At 38.9% G+C, this 12,433-nt stretch overlaps 1 protein-coding gene across 1 annotated transcript; it reads right to left on the bottom strand.

The window, feature by feature from the left end:
- Positions 1-8,763: 8,763 nt before the first annotated feature.
- Positions 8,764-11,320, bottom strand: LOC102729826 (small ribosomal subunit protein uS7). The gene is given in 2 exon segments (XM_081827660.1): positions 8,764-9,467; positions 11,297-11,320. A coding segment is annotated over 1 exon segment (615 nt). The 5' UTR covers positions 9,415-9,467; positions 11,297-11,320; the 3' UTR covers positions 8,764-8,799.
- Positions 11,321-12,433: the final 1,113 nt, after the last annotated feature.

Raw genomic sequence — 12,433 nt, 5'->3', positions numbered from 1 at the left:
CCCACCATGTGTAATTCATCAATGGAAGTTGGACTGACACCAAACAACCTGAGTAATAATTCTCTAATTGAGTAAATAGGAAATAATGGAAGTACTTCTGGAGTTTGCTTAGATTATGTCGCATAAGAACACATCAGTTGAGTGTCCTGAATTTTCAGATACTGAAGATGATCACTTGACAATAAATTATAAGCCACATTAAAAACTTCCCCATCACTTTTTCACATAGCCTACCGGGTGTGGCCACTAAATCAAGTTTGTGAGTTTTTGCTGTCCCTCCCTTCTTGGCTTTACAGTAAGGTCCAAAGCAACAACCCTTGCCTGTAACCATGACATCAACTATTTAATAGAGTGTTGTTGTTTTGTGCAGTCTGCTCTGAACTCAAAACATAGATAGATAGATCATAGATAGATAGATAGATAGATAGATAGATAGATAGATAGATGATAGATAGATGATAGATGATAGATGATAGATAATAGATGATAGATGATAGATAGATAGATGGATGATAGATAGACAATAGATAGATGGTAGATAGATGATAGATAGATAGATGATAGATAGATAGATGATAGATAGATAGATAGATAGATAGATGACACAATTTTCCAAGACATCTTATTACATGAAAAATCAGTTTGCAGAATAACACATAAGGTATAATCCCACTTAAAAAAAACAGCTATTGTGTGTATGTGTGTAGGTTTGTGCAAAACACATAGTAGAGTGAAAGATGGCATGGATGCATAATAAACCTTTAATAGTAACACCCCTGGGAAGAGAATTTAGGATGGGGAATATCTAAGGCAGTCCCGGGCGCAAAGGCAAGTGGAAGAAAGCTGCAATCATCTTAGATGCCCTGTCCACCTGGATGTAATCATCATCACATCCCTTCCATATTGCCTGCTTCCTAACTTTAGAATTTGTCTATTTTGAGAAATGGCTGTCCCCAAGTTAATTTCCCCAGCTTAGGCAGCCAATATCGCCCACTTCAGCTTCGAGCTATTCTTCCAAATGGTTTAATTGCTTCTGGTTCTGCTTACACATATCATCCTGCTGCAATACTAAATCCATGCTAATGCTTTAGCCATAATTCTTTTTAAAATCTTTGAATTTGACAGTTAATATACGATTACATGCTCGGCATAAATATATTTTCAGTATAGATAATTCAGATATCAAATTATCCAAACATTTCCTTTCTGCCTCCCCCCTCTTCACTTTCCTATACATTCTCTATTCTAGATCCCACTTCCCTCCCCAGAGGCACTATAAATGATTTGTCATGCATTTCTCCAGTGTCCTTCTATGCTTCTTAGCATACACTTCCATACACCTTTTTCTCTGTTAGTTTTTGCAAAAATGTAATTTACCATATATATTATTCTGCAGCTTTAGTTTCCCCTTAATAATTTGTCTCAGAGAATTTTCCATTTAGGTATATGAGGTCTACCCTATTCTGTTTAACTACTGCAAAAGAGGGGTGCCTGGGTGGCTCAGTCATTAAGCGTCTGCCTTCACCTCAGGTCATGATCCCAGGGTCCCGGGATCGAGCTCCGCATCAGGCTCCCTGCTCAGCGGGAAGCCTGCTTCTCCCTCTCCCACTCCCCCTGCTTGTTTTCCCTCTCTCCTGCCTCTCTCTCTCTCTGTCAAATAAATAAACAAAATCTTAAAAAAAAAACTGCTGCAAAATAGTTCATAGAATGGATATATTATGATTTATTTATTGATAGACATTCAAGCTTATTACAGTTCCACGCCATTAACAAATTCCATATTTGTATAGCAGACTCATTTCTATTGAATAGACCCTCTAAAAGTGGAATGCTGAAAGTATGCATTTTTTTGTTTTTGATAGATACTGCCCTGAATTACATTCTAAAACTTTTCTTACCTGTTAGCACTTTACCTCTTAGTACTTTCATCAAAAGTGCCTGGGGGCGCCTGGCTGGCTCAGTCAATAGAGCATGTGACTCTTGATCTCAGGGTCAAGAGTTCAAACGCCACTAGGCATGGAGCCTACTTAAAAATAAAATAAAATGAAGGGTTTTTTTTAAAAAAAATGCCTGTTTCTGCAACTGATTTTATCTTTTAAATGTTTTCATTATGATGGTAATATATGACATTTACTTATTGTTTGAATTAGTAATTCCAGAAACACTAAACATATTATGTTTTTGTCTGATATCTCTACTTCTATCTTTTGACAAATACATATTTTCATTCATTTTAATAGATTTTTTAAATTGCTTTGCATGAATTCTATCTATAGATGGATCAATTGATGATCATTCTTTCATCTAATATAGCCTCTGGATTTTTTTTCTCTGACTCAGACTGTCCTAACCACAGATTTAAAAATTACTTGAAATTGTGTTTTGATAATCCACTGGGAATTCATGTTGTTTATATGTGAAGGAAAATACAATCTTTTCTTTTTTTCTGCAGATAGGCAATGGTCAAAGACCTTTTATTGCATAGTTGGTCTTTTTTCCAATGATGTGAAACCATTTCACAAGAAACCACAACCCCACATATACATGGTCTGATTCTGGCCTCTCTGTTCTTTTATATTAATATGTTTTTTCATATATACTAATATGTTTTTATGTTTTGTTTTAATGTCACACTGTTTTAATTTTCATAGCTTAATGACATGTTCTTACATCTAAGAAGACAAGTTTCCTTTCCTTTAAAAAAAATTCTCTTGGTTCTTTTCTTTTTTTTTTATTTTTTCTTATTATGTTCAATTAGCCACAGTATAGTACATCATTAGTTTTTGATGTAGTGTTCAGTAAATCATTAGTTACATATATCACCCAGTGCTCATCACAACACGTGCCCTCCTTAATTATTTTCATAAATTTTATTTGTCGTATGAAACTGAGAGCTTATCAAGTATCATGAAACGTCCTATTGGGATTTTCATTGGGCTTATATTATTTTAATGGGACAATTTGGGGAGAAATAGCTATTTTGCATTACTGAATCCCTTTGCCCAAGAACAGGGATAATTGTTTCCGTCTTTAAATATCGTTCACTACATTTTTATGGTTCTGTTTTATATGGTTTCTTGTATATTTCTTGGATTTATTATGTCTTCCAGTTTTATTTTTGCTATTGCAATTGGTTTTTTTTTTCTGTTTCCAAAACATTTTCTAATTAGTCATTTCTGCTATTGGGGAAATTTTTTAATTTACGTTTTCATTTTTCAGTCTATCTACTTTTTAATCTTACACCTTTGCTATTCTTTTTCTAACTGCTTTCATTTTAGGCTTTGCATTTGAGAGCTCTTGCTTGGGCTCCTTTGAGTTATCAGCACCTGGTTCTGGTGAGGGTAGGACAGTGGCAAAAGTGAATCATTGGTTGTGAAAGCCCTGGTTTTTTTTGGTTTTTTTAAACTTTATTGAGGAATTTTGACAAGCAATTATATATATATATATATATATATTTAAAGTGCACAGTGTGACAATCTGATATACCTACACATTGTAGAACAATTACCCAATCAAGATAATTAACACATCTATCACCTCAAGAGTTAACAGAGGTAACTCTGTGTGTGTGCGTGTGTGTGGTGGTGGTGGTGAGAATGGTTAAGATCTATTCTCAATAACTTTCGATAGTACTGTGTTATTAACTATAGTCAGGACTGTATTGTTAACTGTAGTCACTATGGAAAACATCACTGTGGTTTCTCAAGAAAAAAACAATTTGACTGAACTACCATATGATCCAGCAATCCCACTCCCAGGTAAATACCCAAGATAATTGAAATCAGGATCTCAAAAGCATATCTGCACCCTCATGTTCATTGCAGCATTAGTCATAATATCCAAGATATGGAAACAACCTGTCCTTCCATGGATGAATCTATTAAAAATGGGATATATATAATATATATTATATAATATATTATAATGGAATATTATTCAGCCATAAAAAGAAGGAATGCACATTTTGAAGCCACAATCCCCAAGTGTTGGTATTTGGAGGTGGACACTTTGGGAAGTAATTAAGTTATGAAAGTAGAGCCCCCATCAATGGGATTAATTTTCTTGTAAGAGGAGGCACAAGAGAAATCATGTCTCTCTTGTCCGCGTGAAAACACAGGAAGGTGGCTCTGTGAAAGCCAGGAATCTGGCCCTTAGTGGGACCAGATCTGCCAAGGCTTTGATCTTGGACTTCCCAGCCTCCAGAACAGTAAGAAGTAAATATTCCTTGTGTTAAAAAGAAAGCCACAAAGCCCAAGTTGCTTGCCCCCAGGACAGTAAACCAGGACTCCATTGCAATTTCAACTTTCCCAGCAGTGGCATTTTAAACCAACCAACCTGGAATTTTCTGGTCAGTTCCAATGAGGTAATCTGTCACATGGGTTCTTCCCATCCCCCCAAAGGAAAATAAGGCAATACACCTAAGGAGACCCCCCTCTCCTTCCTGCTAAGAGAAGATGACCTTGCTGAAATAAGCCTTTCTTTTCTTTTGCTAAGAACTTCTTGTCCCATCTTCTTTCTGGGGGAAAACAAAACAAAACAAAACAAAAAAGACCTCTTCCATTTTGTACAACTCCTTGGAGCAACTCTCTACTTGCCAGATGGGATGCTGCCTAAATTCATGAATCACTTCATAAAGCCAATTAGGTCTTCAAATTTGCTTGGTTGAATTTGTCTTATTTAACAGTGTTTAAGCCACCCAGTCTGTGGTATTTTTATGATAGCAGCCTGAACTGACAAGGACAGAATATCACCGTCACTCCTCTAGGACTTCACCTAAAGGAATCATTTATTAAATACACTTTTCTGTAAAGTTTCTTTTATTCAGCATGTTTCCGAGACCCATCCACAATGTTGTATGTATCAGGAGTTTGTCCCTTCTTCTTGCTGATCACTATATAAATTATATGAATTTCTTTCATTATGTGAATACACTACCATTTATTCATCCATTATCCTACTGGTAGACACCTGTGCTGCTTCCAATTTAGAGCTATTATGGTTCATCAAAAACTAATGATGTACTTTATGGGGACTAACATAACATAATAAGATAAAATAAAATTAAAAAAAATAAAGCTATTATGGATAAAGTTGCCATGAACAGTTTTATACAAGCCTTTTTGTGGACATAGATTTTTATCTCCCTTGGGTAAATACTTAGAAGTGGAATTGCTGGGTGGTAGAGTAGGGTGAAGATTTAGTTTCACAAGAAAATGCCAGCTCTTTTACGCAAAGTGGTTGTACTATTTTATACTCTCACCAGCAGTGTTTGAGAGTTCCAGCTGCTTCTCAACCTCACCGACATTCAGTGTTGTCAATCTTTTAAATTTAATTTTAACCATTCTGGTCGGTATTTAGTGATATCTCATTGTGGTTATAACTTCCATTTTCCTGATGATCATTGATTCTGAGCACCCTTTGCAGACATTAATTGGCCATTCAGGTATCTTCTTTTGTAAAGTGGCCATTTCAATCTTCTGCCATATTTTGAATTAGGTTCTCTCTGTTTTATTATTGAATTGTAGGAGTTCTTTATATACACAGGATGCTGGATATCCTTGATCAGATATGTCTTCCAAATCATTTCTCTAATTCCAAGCTGTCTTTTCTTTTAATGGTGTCTTTTGAAGAGCAGAGTTTTTAAATGTGGATGAAGTTCAACTTAATACTTCGTTCCCTTATGGTTAATGCCTTCTCCCACAGCAACCAGGCCCGTATTTGCTCATCTTCTCTGAACTCCCAGCCTAACCGTACTTGGGAAACAGCTCTCCCCCAATTCCATTCCTCCTCGCCCTGTGATACCTCTGTTCAAGCTCTCTGCTCAAAAGACTTCTGAAAATGACATCAAGGAGGTGGTCTCAGTAGGCACCTTTTAAGAAAAGTCTGTGCATGATCCCACCATTTGGCAATTTTTATTATTTGAAGAAAAAGACAGCAGCCCTTATTTCCTGTTGTTCACATTTTTCAGAGACACAACCTCCTTCCTATGTTTAAAAATTCCTGACAACATTGAGCTCCAAACCACGATTTAAAATCTTCTGAATTAGGAACTCACGGTGAAGGGAGAAGAAGAAGATCGGGATGATTGTAGTGAGCTCCTCAGGCTATTTTATTTTATTATTTTATTTTATTTTATATTTTATTTTGTTTTATTTTATTTTATTTTATTTTTTTATTTTAGGGCTCTGTATTTAGAAACAATCATCTGGAGCTCTTACAGCATCTGACGGGGAGTTCGGGAGTGAGGTAGCCATTGTTGATGAGAAAAAGCAGACACGGAGAAGGCACCTTGCCTAAGGCCACCATGGGGAGTTTGCAACAGAAGCCAGGCCCCTATCAGGAGATCCCAGTCGCTCTAAAATTCCACGATCAGAACAGGCAGAACACAAAAGAGAAACCCACTGAGGAGAGGAAATGTTTTCCCACAAAAGCAATTTCCTCCAATTTGTATTTCAGCAACAAATTTGTTTCCAGTTTCAGATGCCACTATTCAAAACTGACCTGTTGCCTTTCGACTATAATAGAGGCTCTCTCATTCTTCGGTGATTTGCTTGTAAATATTTATCAATACGGCTTGGCCCTCAGCCCCCTTTCTCTGACTTTATGATGGGGAGCCCCCAGCCCCTGCCAACACTTCTCAGGCCTTGATTACTGTTATGTCTTTCACGTGGATCGATGTGTTTTCTCATGTGGTTTATGAAGTGCTATAAACATTTACAGCTGAACTGTCAAAGTGGATAAACAAAACACTGTACATTTTTATAGTTCAGTGATCTTTATTATGCTTTTTATACTTTTGCATAGGTCCAGAAGATTTGTTTTATCTCAAGAAAGTGAAGCAATAGATTAGATTAGTTTCACTATGTTACTCAGTAGCAGTTGTGCTAAAATCCTGAAACTGTCCCCTTCCTACAGTTTGTTTTTTCTTTTGTTCGAATCTGGTTTATTAATGACAGAGATAAAGGCTTGATTACTACAACTACAGTTGTCTGAGGCAGTGGTTCTGAAACTTCAGCCGGCATCACAATTCCTTGGAGAACTTGTTAAAACATAGATTTCTGGGCCCCACCTCCAGAGGCTCTGATCCAGAAGATCTGGAGTGGGGCCCGGAAATGTGCATTTCTGACAAGTTCCTGCTGCTGCTGCTGCTGCTGCTGGTCCAGGAATGCAAAGCATTGATTTAGTTCTTCCATCTGAAGAACCAAGGACATTTCCTTTTCAGTGATTTCCAGCAAGTGACTGCCTTACTTCCATATTCTGAGCGTGCAGAATACCAAGGCTTTGTCTTCACAGATAGCAGGGCTTGCCTTGTGCAAAATGAGAGAGTAAGTGACACTAACACGAACAAACACGCATCTCTAGGTATCCAGGGTACCAGCAGGCATTCCCCGGTCTCAGTGGCTTCCAGCTGTGCTGGGTCTCTCCCCCTTTGGGAAGGTTTGTGGAAAATGTTCTAATATGTTCTTTGCTTCCTCCACACCACTACCTCTTTCTAGCCAGCTGCTTTTTTTTTTTTTTAACTTCTTCTGCAGAGATATGTTGATCAGGAGGACTCGCTTCTCATTCCATCTTTCCCTCCACATCCCCATCTGTTTTAAACAGACTCCTACCCACACTTCAAGGCTCAGCTGAAAGCTCACACCCCACCCCCATGACACCACAGAGGAACTCGCAGCACCTCTCTGTGGTCTGGGAGTTTTGTGATGAGATATCTCACTTAACGCGTGGCCCTGCACTTTTCTGGTTCCATGTTTATCCCTCTCTGTGAAACACAGGCTCTTCTAGACAGAGTGATGTCTTAGTTATATCTCTCACCCTGCAAAACCACACTCAATAAATGAAGGAAAGAAAGCAAGATGGGAGGAAGGAGGAAGAGAAGACGTTCTGCTCCCGGGACATATGTATCATTTATTGTAGAGAAGGGTAGGATGGTATTTGGGTGGTTGGGGAAAGCAGTGAGGGCTGCTACCTACCCTGACAATGCGAACGCTTGATCCTCACATCAGCAACAATGGAATCGGCCACGTGAATGATTTGGCCATAGGTTAAGGACATGGATCCAGCTCAGCAATAGAGGAGGAAGGCAGAACGCATCACCCGCGCCCTTGTGGTTCTTATGGCTCTTTGGCAGAGAGGATGCTGATGCCATGAACAATGGCGGGGCCTGGGGGCAGGGGGAGGTTATTTGAGGCTGAAGGACTTTGAGACTCAGGAAGGATATGGGATGAGATAAAAGCAAAGGCCTGAATAATATTTGCAAATAGAGTTACCCATCACTGGCGCATGATATGCCAGGCACTCTTCTAGGGTTAAATACACAATGGAATTGGTTGGTTGAACTGAGAGTTATGTAATAAATTAAAACAATATATATTTGGTCTTTATCATGTGTGAATAGTATTAGGCTTTCCTTTAATATAAGAAAGAAATACACTCCTTTCTATTATTTAATTTATCTTCAATATCTAGCAATATACAAATGACGAATGAATTCATTCATACAATATGTCTTTTTGTGGGGTGCCTGGCTGCTCAGTGTGTAGAGCATGAGACTCTTGATCTTGGGGTTGTGAGTTCGAGTCCTGTGTTGCACGTTGAGCTTACTTTTTAAAAAAGGCATATATATATATATATATGCCTTTTTGCTCCTTCCAAAAATAGTTTCAAAATACTGCTTCTTAGAGCCACTTTAGAAGACAGTTTGGCAATGTCTTACCAAAGCTAAACACAGTCTTTTTTTTTTCTTTTTTTAAGGCTGCCCTAAAGGCAGACAGGTTCATTGAAGCCACAGCCAGGTGATCAACGGTTGGACTTGGCCACACGTTCCAGCTCGTCCTTCTTCTTGATAGCCTAGGAACTGGAAGAGCCCTTGGCTGCATTGATGAGCTCATCTGCTAGGCACTCAGCAATGGTCTTGATGTTCTGGAAGGCAGCCTCACGGGCACCTGTGCACAGCAGCTAGATGGCCTGATTCACACAGAGCAGGGCGGACATGTCGACAGCCTGACGCCTCACTGTTCCGGCTCGTCCAATGCGGGTTGAGTCCTCCCGGGGACCGCTGTTAATAATTGCATTCACCAGGACCTGCAGGGGGTTCTCACCAGGGAGCAGATGAAAGATCTCGAAGGCATGCTTGACAATGCGCACGGTCATGAGCTTCTTGCCATTGTTACGGCCATGCATCATCATTGAGTTGGTGAGACGCTCGACAATGGGGCACTGTGCCTTATGGAAGCGCTTAGCTGCATATCGCCTTGCACTGTGGGGCAGGTACTTGGCATACTTCTCCTTCACTGCAATGTAATCCTGCAAGGAAATGTCATTGATCTGAACATCATCAGTGCTCCATTTCCCAAAGAGCTTGATGTCAGGGGTCTCCGCCACTGCAGGTCCAGCTGTCTCCCACTCGGTCATCCTGAGGGCACAGCCGGGGCATCCCAATCAATCAGCATGCACCACGCGCCACCCTGGCACAGACAGGAAGACCAAAGCTAAACATAGTCTCACCATACAATCTAACAATCCGGCAGACATACCTCTAGGTATTTACTCAAATGAATTGAAAATGTACGTTCACATAAAAACTTGCACACAAATGTTTACAGCAGCTTTATTCATAATTGCTAAAAATTGGAAACAACCAAGATGTCCTGCAGCAGGTAAATGGATAAATAAACCGCGTTACATCCAAACAACAGAATATTATTTAGCGATTAAAAGAAATAAGCTATCAAGCCATGAAACAGGAAAAGACATGGAGTTACTTTAAATGCATATTGTTAAGTGAGAGAAAACAGGCTAAAAAGGCTACATACTGTATGTTTAGGACAATATGACATTCTGAAAAAGAAAACACTGTGGAGACTGAAAGGATGAATGGTTTCCAGGGGTTGAGGGGCGGGGGAGAGAGAGATGAATGGCTGGAACGGGGAGGCTCTTTAGAGCAGTGAAACGACTCTGTATGATACTGTAACGGTGGATACGTGTCATTATGCATTTGTCAAAACCCAGAGAATGTGCAACACCAAGGATGACCCTGAAGTAAACAGCGGACTTTAGCTAATAATAATGTATCCATATTGGCTTATCAATGATAACCAATGTATCACAACCATATAAAATGTTGGTAATAAGGGAAAGTGAATGCAGGAGAGAGAAGGGTTTATGGGAACCACCTGTACTTTCTGTTCAATTTTTCCTTAAACCTAAAACTGCTCTAAAATATAAAACATGAGGAAAAAAAGAAAAAAGAAAGAGCAGACTAATTCTGTACCCCTCCAAAGGATCAAACATAGGTGCACTGAAGACCTTGCTGAAAATGAAAGTTGATAAATATGGGAGTGGGCCCCTTTCCTTGGTAGGATCATGCTGCAACTCTCCGTCTCCCCAGAATGATGACTGGTGGAAGAAAGTGATACTTCAGTTAGGTTAGAACACTGGAGTAGACAGTATTTAAGGTTACCTGCAATTTTGATATCCCGTGATGCAAAGAAAAGTAACCACAAGTATAATGAACGCTGTATAGAATAAATTAAAGTCAGGATGACACATTTCCCCAGACTAGGGGCTAAAGAAAGCAAACAAAGCATGGGAAATGACTGTCATTCTGAATAGCAGTCCTTGCTCAATAGTGAGGTGAGCAGGAAGAACTGAGAAGTGGTGCTTTATTGACTTTGTTTCTTTTCTGGAAATTGTATTAAGTGCATGAGATGATGTAAGATATTGACAGCTGCAGAATCTTCCCTGCCCTCGATTTCCAAAACAGTATGATCACATATAAATGTAGGTGTGTACACACATCATATAAATGATGAGTGGCATGAGTCACGCTAATGGGTTGGCCCATTAAATGGTTAATTTGTTTTATGAAACATCCATACCAACCCTCAAGGATACTCTAGAAATCAGAGAATAGACACCCTTGGAATAAGAGTCTCTAAACTTATTATGTCCCCTATCTGGAAATTTTTACAAATCGCCTCTTTCTCCCCCTGTAAGGGAAACTACAGGCAGGTTTCGTAAACACACCTGGATAAAAGCCCCTCTGTTGTCGCTTATGTGTTCTCCTCTACAACATTAAAAGAAATTCCAGGTTCCTGTCTGCAGAGCTGCTGTTGCCAGGGAAACAGAGCTTCATCAGAATGCAGTCGCTCGAAGTCTCAGTGCCCCAGTTACTGGCTCTTTTGATTGGTGGACACACATGAATCTCTTCCTAAGAAAGTTAATTTCTTCATTTGCATCTATTGCACAAACATATCTGTCACCTGGGTCCAGACAGAATACTGTATCTACTTGCCTGATTAAAACTTGCTCACGGAGAGAGGGAATGCAATGTCAGAGGATGGGCCATTCCATCCTTCACAAAGAGCAGGTGGTGTACCAAGGGGTCCTCTCTACTCCGCTTTCCTAGAAGTTCTGCAGAGACCAACAAAGCTTGAATATTTGTTTCTGATAGCCAGGCAGTCCATCTTCCATGAGGGCATTGTAATAGTCTATGAGACAGGTAAATTCAACATGGGCAGACTTTCCAGTTAGATCTGACACTTAATGTTATCTAAATATTTAAAGCTGAAACCGCTCATCTGAATTCCCTGGTACTCAGCTTTTATTGGAAGGTCTTCCAGAAGCAGCCTAAATTCTTATTGTAGTTTCAGGTTGCTTCCAACTCAAACAACTTACCTGAGTGATTTCTAGAAAGTATGTGAACCGATGCCGACCAGGTTTGAGCTATTTTGAGCTTGATAAAAATCCAAATGAGATATTAACCCATTCATATAATCATGAGTCTCTATGTAGATTGATTCAATAATCCAGCAGGCCAATTTTTTTCAGGTAGATATGCTTCAGGGAACCATCTCTATCCAATTTTTGTTTTCTTTTTGTTTGTTTGTTTGTTTCAATTTTTGTTTTATTGGTGATAGGTGACCTGACTTTCTTACTCATTCTATGGAGGATGATACAGCAAACATGCTAATGTGCTCATCCAAGAGAAATCTGAAATGGGGTAATTTTCAAAGTGCCTTCTTTAGGAGGGCAATGAAGACGTGGTGACTGTCTAATTATGAAGGCTCATTTCATATGCAGCATGTAGTTTTTAAGTAAAAGATCTTGCAATTTTACTCTCAGGAAAGCTTCTGACTTTTCCTTATACCTGTCATTGTATTTCCCTATGTATGATAGTAATATTTCCAGAATTTTTTACTTTCTGTTTAGCATTTAGGTAAGGTGTTCTATTCTTATATTTTACTTTTAAACTAGTCCCTCAAGAGTTCTGATTTTTACTAATTATTCCCACTAACTTACCACTGCAATTCCAAAGAAAATTCCAGGGCTTTTTTTTTTTTTTTTTTAGTTTTTTCCCTGATAATGTCTTGCTTGAAAATAGCATCATTTCAAATGAAATCCACTTTATTTCATTAGTTCTAGAGGGGAT

The sequence above is a fragment of the Leptonychotes weddellii genome, chromosome 8 (genome assembly GCF_054177405.1).
Source record: "Leptonychotes weddellii isolate Sample4059 chromosome 8, ASM5417740v2, whole genome shotgun sequence".
NCBI lineage: Eukaryota > Metazoa > Chordata > Mammalia > Carnivora > Phocidae > Leptonychotes > Leptonychotes weddellii.
This window is presented reverse-complemented; position numbering and strand designations above follow the sequence as displayed.